The sequence below is a fragment of the Lepidothrix coronata genome, unplaced genomic scaffold (assembly GCF_001604755.1).
Source record: "Lepidothrix coronata isolate B3197 unplaced genomic scaffold, Lepidothrix_coronata-1.0 Scaffold40, whole genome shotgun sequence".
Classification (NCBI taxonomy): Eukaryota; Metazoa; Chordata; class Aves; order Passeriformes; family Pipridae; genus Lepidothrix; species Lepidothrix coronata.
The window spans coordinates 2,010,567-2,030,795 of NW_016690220.1; the positions used below are offsets into that span (position 1 = coordinate 2,010,567).

The window sequence follows — 20,229 nt, forward strand, 5'->3', positions numbered from 1 at the left end:
TTTCCCAAGAAATTGCCACCCATACCAACAGAAGCTTAAATTGACATCTTCATTCCATCCCCTTTAAACAAGCACTCATCTCAAACATACTTAAAAAACACAGCACTGCTTTAAGCCTTGCTCTGAATGACAGTGCAGGCACAAACAATCTTCTGGGCAGAACAGGTCTTTCCTTTTAAGCATATATCATGGGACAGGGCATCCCTTCCATGTCTTGAAATGGCAGTGAGCAGCCACTGAGGTAGAAGGAAACACTGATTTACACTACAGAAAGCAAAGCTTCTACCAGATTGTCATCAGGGTGAGTCTCCTTTGAAATCCAACAGGAGCATTAGGAACTGAGATAAATTAAAGCTAATGAAATATATGGTGAGCACATGGCTGGGGTGATGCTCTTCTGTTGTCAAAAAGAGAACATCATCTTGAGTAAGGATTTTATAGGCACGATGAATAATTTAGAAAAAATTCTTTTTTGGGTAGAGGCAGTGAATTAGAAAGCAGTTTAAATTTTGAAGTGCTATGGAATAAGTACCCTTGATTTTTGTCCCATAAAGCCATTAAAAAAAAAAAAATCATGCATTGCTAGTGTGGCACCATTTTCCATTAAAAAACTATTAAGGAATTTTAGAGTAGTCTAACTTTCTCACCTGCAAGTACACTGTTTTAAGATGACAGAGGCGGTTGGTTTACTTAACAAGGTCACCTGTTTCTTTTAGAAATGTTTAAAAAAAAGATCAAAGTACAAGCTACAGAAATGTGACGTATTTCATTCATACAATTACTTGTGGGAGGTAAAAGATAAAAGAACAACTATGGGTTCAAACTTTTAAATCATTCCAACATAAGAAACTGGGTATATTCCAAGGCCATGAGTGCAGATCCCTGTCCCAAGCTGACCCTTCCCCAGCCAGGTGGAGAGGCAGGAGAACGATGGTGTTCCTGTGTGACACAAGTGGACCAGAGCTGAAGACCCTGCTGAACACTACAGGACGCTGAGGCACTAAATAATAAAAACTAATAATGCTGTTCCTGGCCAAATAGGAAATAATGACAGCAAGCTAGATCAATGTCTACATGTAAAGAAAGCATCCTGAAGATCAAATGAGCCAACGCTGCTGATGAAATGTGTTAGGCAGCCAGTCTGGAAGATGATGTGGACACAGATGTTTTAATTTATACAAATCCAGTACATGAGGCTGCTCAAATAAGTTCCTATGGAGGATGTTGCCTACACGGTGCCTTTCCTCCCTGGTGGGTGTCAGCAGCCACTTAAGAGATCTTGGGCAGCAGTCTTGTCAACTATAAAAACCCACTTAACTGTTTGCTCTCAAAGGGTCAAAGCAGTAGAACACATAAGCCTATTTAAAAGTTAATTTAAGTCAACACCACTCCCAAAAATCCAGACTATGGTTATAGGTAAACCACTCCCTATGGAAGCTTTGGTCTAGTAACTTCTCAGTAGAGCTCCATACATGGAACTGCTGACACTTCTTAGGTTGTAGAACCACCGTGACAGGAGGGCAGAGGCAGACCCTGTGGTCCTCCCTCTCATCAGGCAGCATCACAGATAACTGCAAATCTTGTCACCCAGCTCTGGCTTTGCCATCCTCATCCTCAGCTCAGGGAGTGTTCAGGATTAGAAAGAGAAGACAGACTGAAAAACTCACAGAATCACAGAGTGGGTCAGGTTGGGAGAGACCACAGTGGGTCATCTGGTCCAACCTCCCTGCTCAAGCAGCGTCATCCTAAAGCACATGGCACAGGACTGAGTCCAGATGGTTCTTGAGTATCTCCAGTGAGGGAGACTCCACAACCTCTCCAGGCAACCTGTTCCAGTGCACGGTCACTCGCACAGTAAAGAAGTTCTTCCTTATGTTCCAGTGGCACTCCTTATACATCAGTTTCTGCCCGTTGCCTCTTGTCTTGTTGCTTGGCACCATCGAGAAGAGCCTGGATTCATCCTCTTGATACCTCCCTTTAGATACTTACATACACTGATGAGGTAAAAAATTCATCTAAAGCTGCAAGTCACTCTTTTGAAAAGCAAACCAAATGAAGAAGCATTTCATTTTGAAAACAAGCTGGAGTATTAAGAAGTCTGAGCAAAACCATCCATATATGTTTGGATACCAACAGTTATTAGATATTTTTTAAAGTCCTCTTAATCTTGTTGAAAACTTTTAAAAATACTGAAATTATACATGAAATACATGGAATAAGTGGATTACAGGGTTAATGAGACTGTTAGCAAATTTATCACAAGGAAGTTTTAACCTAGAAGATAAATCAGTACTTACAAGATATTTACAGATGCCAGTCTGGAGAATGTCAAAACACTGACTTTGTGAAGGTATAGTGGACAGGCTGTGGCAGACCATCTGTTTTAATAAAACAAAATTATATTTAAGGACTCAAAATGCAACCACCAGTCATTCACTGTGCAGTTATACTTCGCTGACAGACCTAAATCCAAAGTACCTAAGGGGACACATAGCAGCTTTGTCTCAAAGTAACCGATTCTTCACAGCGTGTAAGAGTAACACTGTCAGTATAAATTGTTCATTATTTAAAGAGAGGATGATCTGCACTATTATTTTTGAGAGAGGCTTTCTGGATTTTACCTGTGTGACAGAAGACAAAAAAATATTCTATCCAGCTAGAAAAGCCTCCAAATGCCTTTCTTTGGAGGTGAAGAATTTCAGAAAACAACTTTCCAAATAACTTCATGAAGCATGAAACAGAAGAATCACAGTGAAACAGGACAGAAAAATAATATAACAAAGAAGAACGTAGCAAAGATCCATTTCCAACTTATTTTCCAGTACATTCCCAAAAATGTCATGTTCAGAAAAGGATACAAAATGTAATACTACAAAGGGAAATCCTGTTTTATAAACTGCCAAAGACTTTCTGGTGCTTATATAATCAGGCAAACTATCATAAAAACTACCATAAAAACTACCTTTAAATGCTATATTGTCTCGTGGATTGGGTAAAAAAAATCAGAGCTCTAGTAGAACTGCTGTTAAGCTGTACTGCAATCCTTGGCAGATGGCTTTCGTTGTTCCTCTTTTCCTTCCCATCTATTCCAATAATTTGCAAACTATTTGAGAGCTTGGGTGTCCTCTCTCTGTTCACATTCACTGCTCATCCCACCAGTGTCAACTGCAGCCCCCAGAGAGCCAAGGTGCACAGCACAAGTGCATTATTAGGCCATTAGCAATCGTGCTGTCTTCCTAAGGACAAGGAAGATGGAAGAGCCAATACATGAGGAATGGAATCTTCTGTTTGTGCTTATAGAAAATAGCACGATCAGATGTTTAAGGGACTTAAGGAATATAAGTCCAAGAGTCTTACAAATATCTTGACTAAGCAAAATGCATTCCTCTAAGATACCTCACTGACTGAAGGAAGATCCAAAGAACTTTCACAAAATGGTCTGACCCAAGGGGGTTAAATTCTATGACACTGTCCTGGTTTTCAGGCTTAAGTTGAATCAGGGCAGGTCAGGACACTGAAGCAAGAGATAACGACAAAACAAAAAACATCACCCGTGCCATGTCAAAAGTGATAGTACACAACATTTCCAGCTCAAGAAAAGTTAGGGAAAGAACAGCTAGCTCAAGTCCTATGGTATGAAAACTCAACCTTAACTAATGTGGATGCCAGTGGTTGTTTAATCAGAAATGGTCAAGCAGCAGCATTTGTGGTGATATAAAAGCTGTGCACTCACAGCTTTTTTCAAAATTACATGCCAAACCTGCTTTTAGCCCTGTTTAAGCTGGACAAATTCAGGAGACCCTTTACACATCTGCCTGGTGGAACATAATACTGTAGGGCTTTCAGGACATTGCTTGTGTTAATGAGCATTAAAGGTGTAATGCAACTGTTTTGTTTGACTAGTAGGACTATTTAAAAGACAATTTTATAGATACTCTTGCACTGAATACAGTACTTTACATTTATTTTATAATGAAATAATATTATTAAAACTGAGTACTCCATCCTAAATAGAAGTAGGGCTTCTGTACACTGCAATTTGAAAGTGATAAAATATTAAGTACCCTGGAATATTCCCAAGAAATGCACTCAAAACATCTGTGTATTAGCATTGTCAAGGAATAAAGTCAAGCTGTGACAGAGGTTACTACTGGGGATTGTCATGTCAAGGACAAATTCTGATGCCAATCTGACCTAGCATTTTAATGAGCAACACTTACACAAAAGGTAAAGCTGCGCTGATGGAATCTGTTGGCTGACAGCTCAAAGGTGAGAAACCCTGCCAAGGCAGGAGGACTGGACTAACCTACAGAAAAGATTGCAGGGATTTGATGAATAACAGCTACAGAAAAAAATTCAGTGAAACAAAAGTGGTGGGTCATGTGCTTGGAGACTAATGAAAACTTCTGCATGTAGCTATGAGTTTTAACACTTAGAAACGAGGAGAAAATTCTGTGAGTAACAACTGACCATGAAATGATATAACCATGAAATGGGCAAATGTCACTTCAAGGAGGTAAAGATAAAGATAATCCCTATAGAAGTGATCAGACAGAATAAGGATCATCTGTTCAATACCACTTTGTAACATCCTACTTAGAATTAGACTATTTCTGACATACTATGCAGAATAGGAGTCACTCACTTTCAAGAAAGGCAAATTCAAACCAAACAGACATAGAAAAATTGCACAAAAAGAGAGTCCCTGTCTTACGGGTATTACTTAAAAATGCAACAAAGTGGTGAAAACTACTTCAGGAAGACAAATATAAGCAATCAGTGACAAAATATAACAATGATCATAGCTGGCTGGGAATGCAGATGAGATGGAAACTGGGAAGGACGGTTAGAAAGGGGAAAATGCAGGAGACATTTGTTGCTCATAAGACAGAGCTTAGGCAGTTTATAAATGGGGTTTGCCATATGCTTGTGAGCATGTCACATTAGACACAGTATGCCAGAGACATCCCTTTTAATTCAATACATACCCACAAGAGGTCAACAAACTAAAGACCTTGAAGACAAATCCACCAGGCCCAGTAATCTACAGTTTCATTATTAATCAAACCATTATTAATAATTCACCTTTAGGACTACGTCCCTAGAACAATCCTACCAGTCCACTGAGGTTCTCCCTGAGATGACAAGTTGTAGGAGTATTTCACTACAGGTACAATTCACTGACACTCAATATTCCTCCCGAATTGGCAAAGAAAATGGGCATCATACCACTGAAGAACAGCATACTTGCTTAGAAGAATTGTGGTAAAGTGCAAGTTAATTTTTCAACCTTTTAGATCTTTCTGACTCTCAAAATAGCACCACCATTCCCTACATCCAGTTCTGTTTTCCTGTGATTAAGTGGGAGTGGCAAGTCTTTTCAATTCCATAAATTAAATCCTGCTTGAAATGGCTTTCATACCAAATGCCTCTTATAAAAAGTGAAACTGAAACGTTTTTAGACATGGAAATGAAAAGAAAAGAAAACTTGATTATCACATGAAAATTAGTATTTTCCCTGACAATTTATTTTCCTTAGGCAAGGTTTTGCATGATATTTAATTTCCATAATAAAATGTCACAGCTGATTCATTATATTACATTTGATTAGCATTTATCACATTTTTGGCGTATTCATAGATTGGTTTTGGATCAAAGCCAGAGTAGTTTTGTTTCAGAGCATTGCTGAAGTGAATGGATTGAAAGCGAGCATTTCTGATCAGGGAGGGGTGGCTTTGGCCTGTTGGTTTTTTTTTAACTTTTTAATTCTGTTTGAATGTCCACTTCAATAGATTAACCCAAAGTAAAGCATTCTTTTAAATACAGGGATTATCTGTTAACATTATGCAGCAAATGCTACAGGCTCCATAATCCACTGGCAGGTTTTCAAACCAAACCTTACTGATCAGATAAACCCAACTACCCAGCACACTCACGAGCCACACAACTACCACAGCAGGTTCCCTTCTAGTGCTTTGGGAAATCAGTACTACATAGGCCTCCTCGCCTGCCACACCAAAGACATACTTCAACAGCAGCCAACTAAAACAGGGAATTTAAAAAAAAGAAAGAAAGAAAGAAAGAAAAGGCTGGAAAGGCAGCCCAGGAGCACAGCATGCCCCAGGCTTTTTGGAGATCCTAACAAGCATTTTTGCTACTGACAGCCACCCTAACTGACTGTTAACCCAATCTCAAACAGGTTTTTTCCATAACTCTAATGTAGAATCAGAAGAATTCATCAGTAAGATGCTCTCAACTCCAAAAGACAGTTGGGGTGACCCAAGGAATCCCAGTCTCAATCCGAGCCCTCACAACAGGGCTGATGAACCTGATGAACCAAGACTATAATGTTTTTTTCATTGCTGAACTGTTCCTGTTCCCTAAATGCTTCCCATAACATGACAGAATCCTGATTCATAAAGTCTCAAGGGAACTATTTATCAGTAACTCTCCAGGGAAAATCTGCATATTATTTCAAACTTAATCATGTGCAAAGTACTATTTTTTCAAAGAAAAATACTCACCTTCCTCTGAAGACACACACAAGCGTGAGCACAGAGAGGAACCCAAGAAAGCAGGAAAGATAATGGATCGAATATTTTAGCCAGCCACTGTGTGGAGTCAGACCAAAGACAGTTCAGACTCCCAGAGAAGTGATTGTATTAAAAAAGAAAGTTGGCACATACTAGACACTGAATCCTAATGTGAACTTCAAAATATATTTTTCAATTCACATTGACATGGACCTCCAGCATGGGTAAGTAAAAAGTAACAGGCTGTTCTGCAGTCAATTCCCAAGCCCTTGTGAAATGACTGTTTGGAGTGGGACTCTATGCAGTGTAACATGTTACTGCGGAGCGTAGAAAACGAGAAGTTTTCAGGTGATGGGGCAGGCAATGAAGCTTGTTGTCTGAAGCTTGGCCAGCTTCCCCTGAAGCACCCTCGCTTATCAGACAGTGTACTCCCTTGACAGGTGCTGCTTCTCTTTCTGAAATAAATTGATTTGACAGGGCAATATTAACAGTGCCCTGAGTTGTTGAGAAAGCTGCATACAACAAGAGATCTTTGTTCATCTGCCTTGGGTAAGCTCACAGGGGCGGATGTGAAAGGTATTCCTGATTCACTGACTCCAGAAAAAAAGAAGGATAAAATAAACTATAAAAAACCCACATGAAAACTCCCCACATTCATAATAAAACAAAATAAAACCTAAGTTAATAAAAGAAAAAGCCAAAAAGAAGGAAGAGAGACTGCAGAAGAATATTACATAGGCAAGCAACAGGAAAAAAAAACCACTACGGTGCTAATTTTACATTCAGGGCAGCAAAATGGGATTACAAAAACTTACTTAAGAATTACAAATGCTTAAGAACATGTATGGCATCCCAGATGTTGACAGAGTACATATTTCCAAAGACTTAGGATTATGAGACACACTTCATGTCCTACTGCTGGCTCAGAAACACCACTGGACACGAATATCTGAGTTGCAATCACCCCTGCTCACTCCTGTGCAACAACGTGATCGAGTGTTGCAATCTGAGTACCAGCAAGATTTGGTGTCAGGAGGGAGAGAACTATGGGCTAGAGACAATCCCACTGGCTCACTAAGTGAGGGGGATTCCTGAAAATACTATTATCAGCAAAACCAGGTTTTATGCTCAACAGTTAATGTGCTATCCAGGAGCAGACAAAGCCATACCTGAAAAACAGCACAGGTCTGGTTTCTCTTCTCAGAGCCACCTTACTAACAAAATTCAGAGAAAGGACACCACAAAACAGCTTTGCTACCCAAGAAGTTTTGTTTCATCCTCCTGCAGCCATAATAAAACCCTTCTTTTACAGCTCTGTGGCTTCCTCACAGCTATAAAATGTCGCCATGGCCAACAGTTCCTCCTCTGGATCTCTCTTTGTCAGACCATGTGCAGAACAATCAAAGGAACATCTGATGTACAAGTCTCCAAACTCACCTGCCTGCCCCTTCTCCAAACGAAAGGGCTTGAAAACATGGAAAACTCTACACTTAGCTCTTGTCCCACAACACCTGTCTTTTTGAGCAAATTTAGTTTAGGTATCAAAAGTCAGGATGTGAATATAAAGCACAATGCACAGTAACTGTGCAGATGTTAATTCACATTAGTTCCATGCAGGAACATGTGAGCTCCCGGCTCTAAGATATCACAGGATATGCTGGAAGTATATGATGCAGGTACAGTGGAGCGCTGGCCTGAAGATCAAGTTAGACTTTCTAGGAGTTTGTGTTTTACTGTTTGGGTTTTATTGGTGGGGGCTAGTTTAGGTGGATTTTTATTTGTTTTGGGTTTAAGTTTTATGTCTTAAGAAAACTATGGAGGAGACCTTTGAAAAAGAGCTTTATTAATTTATTAAAGGCATTACTTAAATAATTTCTGTTTCTTTGGACTCTGCGTTACCTTTCAAGAAAAAAATTATTTTCATTTCTAAACATTAAACTTCGGATAGGATGCAGTTTTTACAAAACACTAGTGGGCTTATATGGAATTTCTAAATTCTCCTTAAAGAGGTTTAAAATTATAGCATATTCCTAGTTTAGAAGGAATATAATTTAAAAGGAAGTTAATTTACCCTCAGCTGCTTTTTCTACCCAATGAAACTCTAACCTGGAAATCTCAATAAAGACAACAAGTTGAAATCTTTCAGCAACTTCAACTCAAAACCTACATGTTAAAAATTCAGTGTGTTTTTTTTAAGCATTAATCTCTGCATGAAGTCAAGCTACAGCACTGCAACACCACCATTGACTTCAAGACAAATCTCCTGGCAGGGCTTTTAATTTACATGCATTGACTTGCTATCTTTATTGATTTGCTGTAATTTTTCATAGCATATCACTGCAGATACAGCTTTCCCAACTGTATTTCACAAGGTTTATCCATTTTTGACACAGATTAGTATATTTCATTACATGCATCCCAAGGTTTTTGAATTCAAGATTGCTTTTAAAAGCAGCTGACCTTCCCTAGTGTTTGCTCTTAAACATTTTGAACATTTGGATGAATATTTTATTTCTTCAGGTCAGGTATGTGCTCGATACAGCTCTAGAATCTTGACTTCAAGCAAATCTTCAAATTATCATTTGCCTTCTCCGTCAGAAATGTTCAGCCACCACAAACATCAAATATTACAACAGAAATTACCATGTATACACGGTTACCTTGTTAAACTCTTCATTTCTGTGGGCACTGTTTCATTTGATACTGGCAGAGCAATTCAATTACAGGGGAGTGAACAATATTACCGACAAACACTATGGGCACAGTTAAAATGAGCCACGACTGAAAGTCTCTTCCCTCAGGCTGCAACCATTTATTCTGGAGTCCCATTTATTTTAGCTACGGTGGTATGCGTTTAAATAATTGGCTTTAACAAGACAGAAGTAATTTTAAGAAGAAGTTGCTCCAGAAAAGGAACTGAGATGCCCACATTTAACACAACTTTTAGACAAATCATGAAGACTAACCTTTATAGCTATGCAAAACAGCATTTAAAGAGACACTTCTCTTAAGCACTGCTCCTTAAGTGAAAATGTCCACTATTTAAAAGCTTCCACAAAAAGTAATGTTACTTCAGATTTCCTCTATACCAATTACCACTCTTGAGACAAAAAAAAAAGTTACAAACAGTATCCATCTCAAAACAAATTTTGTTATAAACCACTTAAAAGCATTAGTTCCTATCAGAAGTGCATTTGTTTGGCTCTTTTACCAACTACTGTTATCCTCATGCTACAAAGTGCACTGGCTATAATAACACTCCAGAAGTCCAAACTGCTGTTTGAAAATGCCTCAAGTTAATTCTTTTTCTTTACAGAACTTGCTCTTTTCTCCAGAGACACACCTTTTCTTCTCCCGCATCTCTGGCCTGCGCCTGTTATACATTAAATTCTCTCTTACAGTTCTTTACCCTTAGAAACACAGACCACTCCCTGCACAGCTAGAGACAGAAAGCTGTGACTGCCTTCCTCTGGGTTTGGAAACAGAGTTGAGCAGTGAGCAATAAAGCCAACAAGCCGTGGCCTCCTACAATCCTCACACCTGGGACCCTTCTTCAGTACCATAACCCCATCTGCTCCTGCCTCACAAGCCCCTGATGCCCCCATGGGCCAAGCAACAGCTCCTGCTGAACTTGGTCTGGAGCAATGCTCACGCAGGCTGGTAGAGCTGGCTGCTGCCAAGCAGGATGCTGAAACAGTTTTAAACTACCTTGTGCTAATCTAGAGGCTTTTTTCTCATCCACCTGCTTATTTTTATAAACATTCTGGGCAATTAGTATTTGCAACTTTATTCTTTTTAGCAGCAAGCCAAAAACTAGCCAGTGTTTTAGACAAAACAAGAGGTGGAAGAAAGATGATGATGGAAGGGCTAATAGGAATCTGATCACTAGTCATATTTATTCATAGGAAACCAAGCTATCAAGTCCTAATTCCATCAGAGTTCCTTATTTATTTTCATCCACAATAAAATACTTTTCCATTACGAGGAAACTCTGAATTACAACTACACGATGAAAACTCTTAAATGAACAACTCCCACCATAGAGTAGCGGCCTGAATGGTGCCTGCTCTGCAGACAACGAGCAGAGTTCTCACTTACTAGGTATTTTAAATCACTACAAACATTTTGCTTAACATTACAGAATCACCATAAACTTCCTTATCCAGCAAGGGAACACATTAAAAATTCAGCATTCAGAAGCTGTGCACTCTACCCAGTTCCATCAAAAGCGTGATTAATTCAAGCTGGGGTTTGTTATTTCCTGTAGCACTTCTTTATCTAAATAAAGTAATTTTCTGTCACAGCTAAAAGTATTTTGATTCCAAAACTGCATCACACCTTGAACTATGACAACTTGGAAGAAAGCAGTCTCCAAACCTACCTCCCTCAAACCTGATGAACAGAGAACCATCACATCAAACTGTCTTTCAAGACACCCTAGAAGAGCCTTGTGATTCGCTGGCAGTTTTCTTTACCCCAGAGGCTGCAGATCTGAGGTTTGGTTTTTTGACTGAGGTTTGTTGTTGTTGTTGCTGTTTAGTTTATTTTCTTTTGAGAGCAGAGTAGCTTGTTCAGAACCTAGTGGAAACTACTTGCTCTACAAAAAGTATTCCTGTGCAGCTTGTGGCAAATCTTGAACTGAAAGGTTTTCTCCAAGTCTGGATTTTTCTTTTTTTTTTTTTTCTTTTCCTTCCCCTCCTTGGTTTTAAAAATTGTCCAGCCTCCAAATCTCAAAGTTTTTATGGACTACAGTCCCCAGAGTATTGTCTTCACAAACTGAGCATTAAATACAGTATTGGTCAACATGTTGGAGGTTGGTTGAAACAAGGAAAAAATGAAAACCCTTAAAACTTAATCAATACAGTGCTGTATTAGATATTTGAACACAGAGAAACCAGTAATCTAAGAACTGAAATGGTAATTTCAGCACAGTTTTGTTTATATATCATTTACCATATCTACAACTGCATCTGAAATCAAAAGCAGACAAGAGAAAAGTGAATGGAATTCTGTGATTCATAAAAGGAAATGGTTGTCTTAATACTGATTATCACTTTTCACTGTAACACAAACAGATATGCCAGAGACCATTATTACCAGATAAGAGGCAAGACGAAAGAATATCTTAATGTTTCTCCAGTAAGAAAGCAAGCTACTGAAGAGGTGCCCCTACTTTTTTGTTCACAAATTCTGTGGGGAAAAAATAGCAAATCTGGGGGGAACACCCCAAACAGCATTGCAATACCTGGCAAGCATTTAACAGGAACAGTTGGACTTTCAGATCAAATATAACTGTAACAAACCCCCTCCCCATACAGTGAATCTCATTACACAAAATCAAAAATAATCTCAAAAGCAAAATTAACAAAGGGATTTGTTGATGGTGAAACAAAAGTTATGGGTTTTTCCAAGGGGAAGAGTTTTCAAACAATCACAGAATCACTGAAGTTGGAAAGAAAACCCTCGAGTTCCTCTAATCCGATGCTTCTGCTCAAGCAGAGTCAGCTAGAGCAGGTCACAACATGTCTAGCCTACTTCTGAATATGTCCCTAGATGGGAACCACAATGTCTCTAGGCTACTTATTCCAGTGTTTGACCACTCCCACTGGGACAAAGCAACAGTTCAGAACTCTGTTTGATCAAGAGCCTACAAAATCAGGTGCGTCTAGAAGGTTTCACACTTCTCCACACAGATTTTTGATGCATGGGATTTTTGTTCCTATTCTCTCATAAATTAGTCTCCAGAAAGAGTTCAGGTTGACTCATAACTGCAAAAGCAGTGCAATGCTCCATAGGATGTCCAAATCATCTTTCATTACTAAGCAAGAATATCTGGCTCTTTGCTTAATGATTGCCATCCACTTCTGAGAACCTGAGAGAGCACCTTGGATCTTTCCTAAGAAAAGCTACTTTAACAAAAGCAAGTCTCAAGTTTCTGAAAATACCAACTCTCCTCGTTGGCACCAAAACACCAAAAAGAAAGTGGTAGAAGAAATAACCTCAACTTGCAACCAGGAACCCCAAGGCACAAAAAAGGAATCAAACTACTTCACTCTTCCCTATGTGAAAATAGTCCTATTGCATAGTTTCACAACTAACTTTGACAGATTTGTGGGACAGAAGCAAAAAGAGGAAGGAGAAGACACAAGAGGTGACATTTTCAGAAGCAGGTATGGTGTATATATATAAATCGTTCAGATGCTGTATGGGATTATGCTAACTCTTTGAGAAACAAGTAATCACTGGTACATTCACAGAGGAACAGGACAGGGAGAGAGCATTCTGGTCTTTCAATACTGATGAAAGGTATTTTTAGTGAGAAAACACTTCATTACTGTCCAGAAGGGACAAAGCAAAACAAATTACAAAGTTTAGCTGCTCCACAGGCCAAATGACTAAAGGTAGGACATCAAAAAATGTGTGTCAGTCATGGTACCAAACAATGACCTTGCTTAAAATACTTTTCAATACACAGCAGCACACATTCAGTGTGTGTTTCAGGCTATCATAAGTTTCAGTACATTATCACTTAAACATTATGAATTAGAAAACATCTACTGTTCCACTTTCTTGAACCAAAAAGACTGCCACGAAAAACCATACAACTAAAACCTTCTGTTTCACTCTTCTTTCTGAATTCATGGCTACGATTTCACAAATACTGTCAAACTGGAATGTCATTAAAAACATGATTTCACACCTTAAAGTGGTTTCTGTTGAGCTAAACAATAAAAAGACTTGAGCCAGAAAGATGACTAATGCACCTGTTTTGAATAAAATCTGGCGGCTCAAATCACTTTAGAACTAACAATAAAACTAAGCTTTCAGCTCTTATACTCTTAGACATGGGTGCAGAATTCACAGTGAAGTTTCTAATTCCAGTAAATTTTGATTAACTAAGCATCAGAAGTTATTCTAAATAATCACCAATGCCAACTTAATATTACTCCAAGTTGAAACCTTATTTAATACAAGTGCTTTTTAATTAACAGTGGCATTTATCTTCCAAGAAAACTCTTTGTATTAGTATTTTTACGATTAATTTGCTTTTGAAAGCTGAAACATATTGCTGGTCCTAATCTTATCAGTGTTTAAGAATTTCCACCAAGGCTTCTACCAATTTTTTCCATGAGTATTGCTTTGCATACTACATGTCGGAACATTTAACTTCTAAAGCAGCAGATAATATATTATCTGATGGTTGTAGAAAAATGTTGGCTGTTTTACAGCTATTATGTTTTTCATTCTTTTTTCAACTCAAATCTCAACAAGATTTAGGCATCTGTGGAAAAGGGATGGAGAGCACTCGGAGTTTGTATGCTGTCATTTAGAATTAGTGTTGATGTATTACCTCTGTCACAGCCCAGTGGTGTAAAAACTGGTCCAGATCAGTTAGGTAAAGACGGATAGGTGAAAGCTGTGTCTGGCTAATGTGTGGTTTTCCTCTAATGCCCTGGAGACTAGCCAACTCCTCTCTTGAAAACCCTAGGGAAAAAGAAGCAGTACAACAGTATCACAAAACAAGCCAAGCAGTGTTCTACTTCAACAGCATCATTGACAAACACTGTCTTTTAAATTATCTCAGCATAACGATTTTTTATTGAAGGCTCTTGCTTGGTATTTTAAATTAAGTTTATAGAAGTACAATTTTGACTTCTGAAAGAAAACAAAAATATTTGAAAAATCAGTGGCATACCCATTTAAACTATAATGTGGTATTAAAAAAAAACAACTTTAAGAGGCCAAAGTTATGCTATTTTCAATATATGTATCTTTAAAAATAATAAAAACAGGTATAATACAAAATACTTGACACGTGTTTACAATAACTTAGTAACCTAACGTAACCTCAGGGTTAAAAAAAAAAATCATTTGGCTTATTATTTCTAGCCATGTATTAGATGTTTTAGTAAAACAGTAAAACTGCTCCACAACAGTCGCTCTGGTTTTGCTTCCATTTTCTCTGTTATCAGGACAGCACTTTTTTCACTGTTTTAGGAACAAAATGGTAATTTTTGAAAACAAAGTAGTTGAACATTATAAATAACAGAGGTGATGAAGAAAAGCCACTTTATTTTTTTACCAGAGCACAAGTTACTGGAAATTATTTCTTAGTAATATTACGCCATTTTAACCACTGTAATTTCCCTAAATTGCATCACCACATAATACAACTATTTTTATAGCTGAGTAAGAATAGAGTAGCAGAAGTAATTCTGCTCACATGCTGACCTTGGGCAGCTCACTTCAACATACTTTGATTCCTTTATTCTGATGGAATGTTTTTAATAGCGTAAGCATGTTCACAGGAAATCCCAAAGGCACTGATTTATATTGTTATGAGCCAATAAAAGGCATCTACTTCAAGCTAGGAAAAAAAATCTGTTCATGTCATATGCTGAATTTAGGTTTTTCTCTTACTTTCCAAAGAAAGTTGCTAGAATGAAGAAAAAGTATGCAAATATTCAGCCCAAATGGAAAAGTGTAAGTATAGGGTATCAAAAGTCAGATCAAGAGAAAAAAGGGTATCTCATATCAAAAATATGTAACAAAATTAGAATTACTTTCAGGAAGTACTTACAACACCATTTATTCTGAATTAAATTCAGTAATTTACTACCAAAACAAATTCTATTTTGTTAATTCTGAATTATTACATTCATATGGATTACCTATAAGGGTTGAAAACAAGAAGCTGAAATAGTCCACATCATTCATTGAATTTTCCTGCACTTGGCACTTCCAGCCTGCAAAGGATGATCTACACAAAACCAATAGTAGACAGTTTATTAAAAACTATATAATTACGAATTCACAACCTACCTGCATAATACAATCAATTAGCATGCCTAAATTATTAATTTTAGCATTCCTCTTTCTAACTGCTGTTGTTAGAATAGCATTTTAAATAGCTTCAAAACAGAACTTGCTCTTTTAAAGACAGGCAATACTGAACTTTGTACCCCTGCATGGGCTTAGGTTGTTAAGATGATTAAATTACTGAGATAGCAACTTTTCAGAAATACCAGTATAACATTTAATATAGTGACAACAGTCAATACATTGTAAATTAAACCAGTTTTATTTCCCTTACTTGGTAAATGTCATTATATTACAAAAACTGGACTGTATTTTCATTATACCCACTACTTTTAATACAGATTTTTACATGAACAACAGATCCCATCTAAAAGCAGTCTCAGAATCTACTTTAGATTTGCTGAAGATATTAAACACAGAACTAAGTTAAAAACTTGGCTGCAGATTTAGAACACAAAAAGGAGCAATATGCAAAGACAGGAGCAAACCCATTATCAGAACTGCCTGACACTTCCCTTCTTGGGGGCAATCTGTAACAAGTGGAACACCAGCCCACTTTTGTGTCTCAAATTAGAAGCTGTACATGATTGTGGAAACTTGGAGCAGACACCACTGACCACTGCCACCACTTGCCATGTATCAGTGCTGAACTACGAAAAAGCCACGATCTGGGAACAAGTACATCTCACACATGCTTCCCTCAAAAGGCTGCGCCTCAGACCTTACATCACATTATATGAAAAATGCATATTATTTAAATTGACTTGTATGCTGCTTTTGGCACTGCAGACTATGGATCTTTGCTGTAAGAGATTGCTGCTTTCTGTTCTTACAATCTTGTGAAATTTCAGAGCTTCTGAATGCAATTTTCCAAGCCAACTATCTGCCTCAGATCATTTTTTTTCCCCTAATTTCTCTCTGCTAACAGCCAAAATGGCTTAGCTCATGGATAACAAAATTCTGGAAAACTTGTTTTGCAGAAATTTTTTACAGCTCCATGCTTTGGGAGCAAAAATATAAAATTTGGAATACCTTTGTGCCAGGCATACACATTTTGCCACCCATGAAAATCCATCCACAATATTTCAGCATCCACAAAAATGACAGCTAGAATATGCACGTCTGGAGTTACTTGGGGGAAATAAAAGAGAATTTCAGAATTTCTTTAAATTAAACAAAAACTTCAGGATTCCATCAGACTACCATGTAGGACAGTTGATTCTAGGGAAAAAAAAATTGACACCTGGGTGAGAGAGCGCAAAGTAAGGCTTTATTAAAGAAAGCTCCCACTTCACGTTGTGTTCTTAATGCCTGGACGTAAGGATTTGTCATATTTCAGGCCACATAGTGAGCCAGGCCTCAGAGAAGGACCAAAGGCCTCCTGGGTACTAGAAGGGACCATGCAGAGCTGCCTGCACTGCAAAGTCACTACTTCCTTTTCTTAACTTGCAGTCTCTCAATCTAACGTAAGGCTGACAACTTGGCTGCCAACACTGAGTTCTCCTGAGTCAAACCCCTTGGCCATGGAGAACAAAGGATTTTTTCTGTCCTTCCAAGGAGGTCCCAGTCCCATTGATTATAGCATCAAAGAGATTTCACACATACTCAACTAAACCAGCAAGAGCTCTTGCCACCTATTTCCCTACATAAGGTGAATATTCACACAAGAATTAGATCCATATACTAGAGAGAATGAAGCCCATGTCCTGTTCAACACAGCAGAAGAAAGTGCCTGCATCTGATGCAGAGGGATCACGAGTCAGACTTAAGGTCGCTCATTACACCAAAATAAGCCTTGGGGAGCATGGAGAGAGATTCAGGAGAATTCAGAACTTACTGGACACATAAATTCAAACTGTGATGCAACCACTGAGCAAAATGGTGGGAATGCAAGAGGTTGGAAGAGATATGTCACATGACAAGCTGCAAAGGGATTGGGGAAATGTGAAAATAAAAAAAAATATTGGGCAGGAAGAGAAAACATAGAAATAACTTGTGATAAGCCTGAATTCAGGGAATAGGGATTTACATGGCAAATCTAGTTGGAATCTGGTTTAAAATAATAAAATAAAAAAATATTTTTCCATGCAACAGTTAGCAGATGCGTTGAATTCCCCCTAAAGGACCAGTGCATGCAAGAATTTTACATGAACTCTAGAAGAGAATGAACAAAAACTCAGGATTCACTGCAGAACAGCGAACACAAACTGCAATAGGTTCAGGAAATATGATTCTGAAGCTTATTGCTAAACATCTGAAAATCAAACACTTCATTAGTTTTGTTTGCCTACCCACATTTGATTATCTGCACACTTGAAAACAGGACAAGCACATTAAGCATCCTAACAGCGTGCCAGGCTAAGTGCCACTGGTGTAAATGTAAGAGAAAGCAGAGAGAATCCCTGCAGTTCTGCCCAGGGAACATGGGGGCAGTGTAAAGCACAAGTCCTTGACAGAGCTGTTAAATAGTTTTAAGACTCATCTACAAGAGAGTTATACTGAGTCACACACACAAAACCAAGATACCCAAATTCAACTGCAGTTTACTTTTTCAGAAAATGAAAGCTATTACATGCATAGAAGAAGCCTCGAAGTTAAAAGAGCATTAAGGTTAAAAATAATCTAGCATTAAATTTAGAAAGTGACAGAGAAGGTTGCCTGTAATCTTCAGCTTGGCCTCTCTGTGAATACACCTTGGAGTATGATAATACTATGTGTCATATTTTCTCTAAAAAAAAAAAATAGATCTATGCCTCATTCAAATCAAGGATGAATGGATCAATCAGGATTACACAAGGAAGGATAGCACAGTCTGACCTGTTCCTGCTTTATTTATCGCATCATCTATAATGTGCACAGTGCATGAGGCATGAGACAGTTAAAAAAACAGTAGAAGAAAGAATTAGCTCACAAATTCAGGTAAACAAATAGGTTTCAGGCATTATACTGGATCACCCTCCCATCTGTATTGCAGAGGTTCTATGAGGTGCTAGATAAATACTTTTTAAAATTGGAAGACAGGAAGTCAGTAGTAAAACATTTTTCAAAATATCATCAGGTTTTTTTTTTTACTTTTAGAACAGAATAAAATCCACATTATTCATAGTGGAGGCTTCTCTCCCCCCTTATTTTCTGCTAGTTATCCCCAGCCCTGCAACAGCTCAACAGTAAGTAAAAAACTAAAACAGGCACTAACAGCTGTGGAGTGATACAGCTTCAAGAACATCCCACAGACCCATCCGATCTCTACTGCCCCACTTGCATTTACAGTGAATTTGAAGTCAATCCTTTGTTTTCAGGACAGAAAATGCTAAATATTCTGAAAAATCAGAACCCAAATGTTTCATGCTGAATTCCTAAAGTCATCAGGTTCTGTCTATATCTTTCCCTTGCCTCAGTTCCTCATCTTTAAACTGGGAAAAATATCACCTCCCTATTTCCTGGAGCTGTGAAAATTACTTCAGCACAACAAAAAAATTCCATGGCTAGGGCCAGGGGAGGAATCACTTTGTTTTCCGAGTGGGACCTAATACAATAGAGAAAACATGGAACCTTCTACTGAAGGAGAGACAAAGTGTAATATGAAGTAAACACTCCTTCACTCCTCATGATGTATTCCATACAGAACGTAGAATGGAAAAGTAACATGAAACCATGTGATTAAAGACTACATGAGAATCTCACAGATACAATAAATTAAGACCAAGACCTATGTCTTTCTAATAATACAAACACAAGCAGAGCAGCATTACAGCACAGGAGAAGTTTGTTTAAATAAAAGTCTAACCAGTTGTTATCACCTCAACTGCCTTAAAACTCAACTGTCTATAATGTAGTTAAAGCTCCTCAATTTTGAGGTTCGAGTTAAAGGAAATCAAAAATAAGATAAAGAACATTGAACAAGAGACATTTAATTCTAGAACAGATGTTGATGTACTACAAGTACATTACAAATTACAAAAATCTTAGTTCAATACATTATCACAAATAATTAGAAACTGCATGCGCTTTTAAAATGCATTTTCAAGATCCTTGTAAATTACATGTTAGACATTTGATTAAAAAAATTATCTGCTTTATATGTGGATGAGAGCTAATAAGCATATTATAACTTCCCTTTTTTGAATAAATTATTACTGACAATGGGAACCTGTTATCAAATTGCATACGAGTGAGACCTCTCCAGTCAACTAGTCCAAACCCACATTAAGTATGATGAATTACATGTTGTAATTTCCATAAGGTCACCTGCTCTCCATGAGAACCTCTCTACTGAGATTTAGAATTGCACCTTTAGGTAACCTGCTCTGTACACCAAATGGTATTAAAAGAAAAGCTGAATCTGATTAACTTAAAAATAACTGCTTCTCTTGCCATTAGCATAGCAAATATTTCTCAGTCACAGCAAGTGTGCAGTGCATTCCTTTTATCACTTACTGTGAACTTTTCTTTAAACTCCAGATGGACCTCACTACTTTTGTTCACACTGTTATTTTCAAGTTGGCTATATCACAGCTGCAAAATAAAAACAACTGCAGTTTATGCACAAGTGGTTATTTCTCAACTACGGACTATTACTTCTGTGCTTCCTGACATAAACTAACTACCAATTGACTTAAGGGTCAGGTTTAAGGTGTTGGGTTTGGCTTGTGTAGTCACAAGGAGTCCTTGGGTAATTCAGAGGTCTATAGTAGAAGAACTCTGATGAACCTTGCTGCGGTTATTTCACTTGTCCTCCTATAAAACACCTCTGCTGAAACTCCAGCTCAGACAGCAATGCACTTGTCAAGCACTTGCTACACAAGTTCTGCTTGAAATTTGGATTTGGGTTGGGTTTTGATTTTTTTTTTTTTAGCAATAAAATTGAGTTTAACTG

At 37.9% G+C, this 20,229-nt stretch overlaps 1 protein-coding gene across 1 annotated transcript in view; it reads right to left on the reverse strand.

Annotated features, from left to right (window-relative positions):
- TEX10 (testis expressed 10) overlaps positions 1-20,229 on the reverse strand; it is a 52,803-nt gene that overhangs the window by 2,446 nt on the left and 30,128 nt on the right. The window contains exons 11-13 of the mRNA XM_017813215.1: positions 15,206-15,294; positions 13,885-14,018; positions 2,298-2,378 (exon numbers count right to left, since the gene is read on the reverse strand). Of these exons, the coding sequence (XP_017668704.1) occupies positions 2,298-2,378; positions 13,885-14,018; positions 15,206-15,294 (304 nt within the window). The remainder of the gene's footprint in view (positions 1-2,297; positions 2,379-13,884; positions 14,019-15,205; positions 15,295-20,229) is intronic.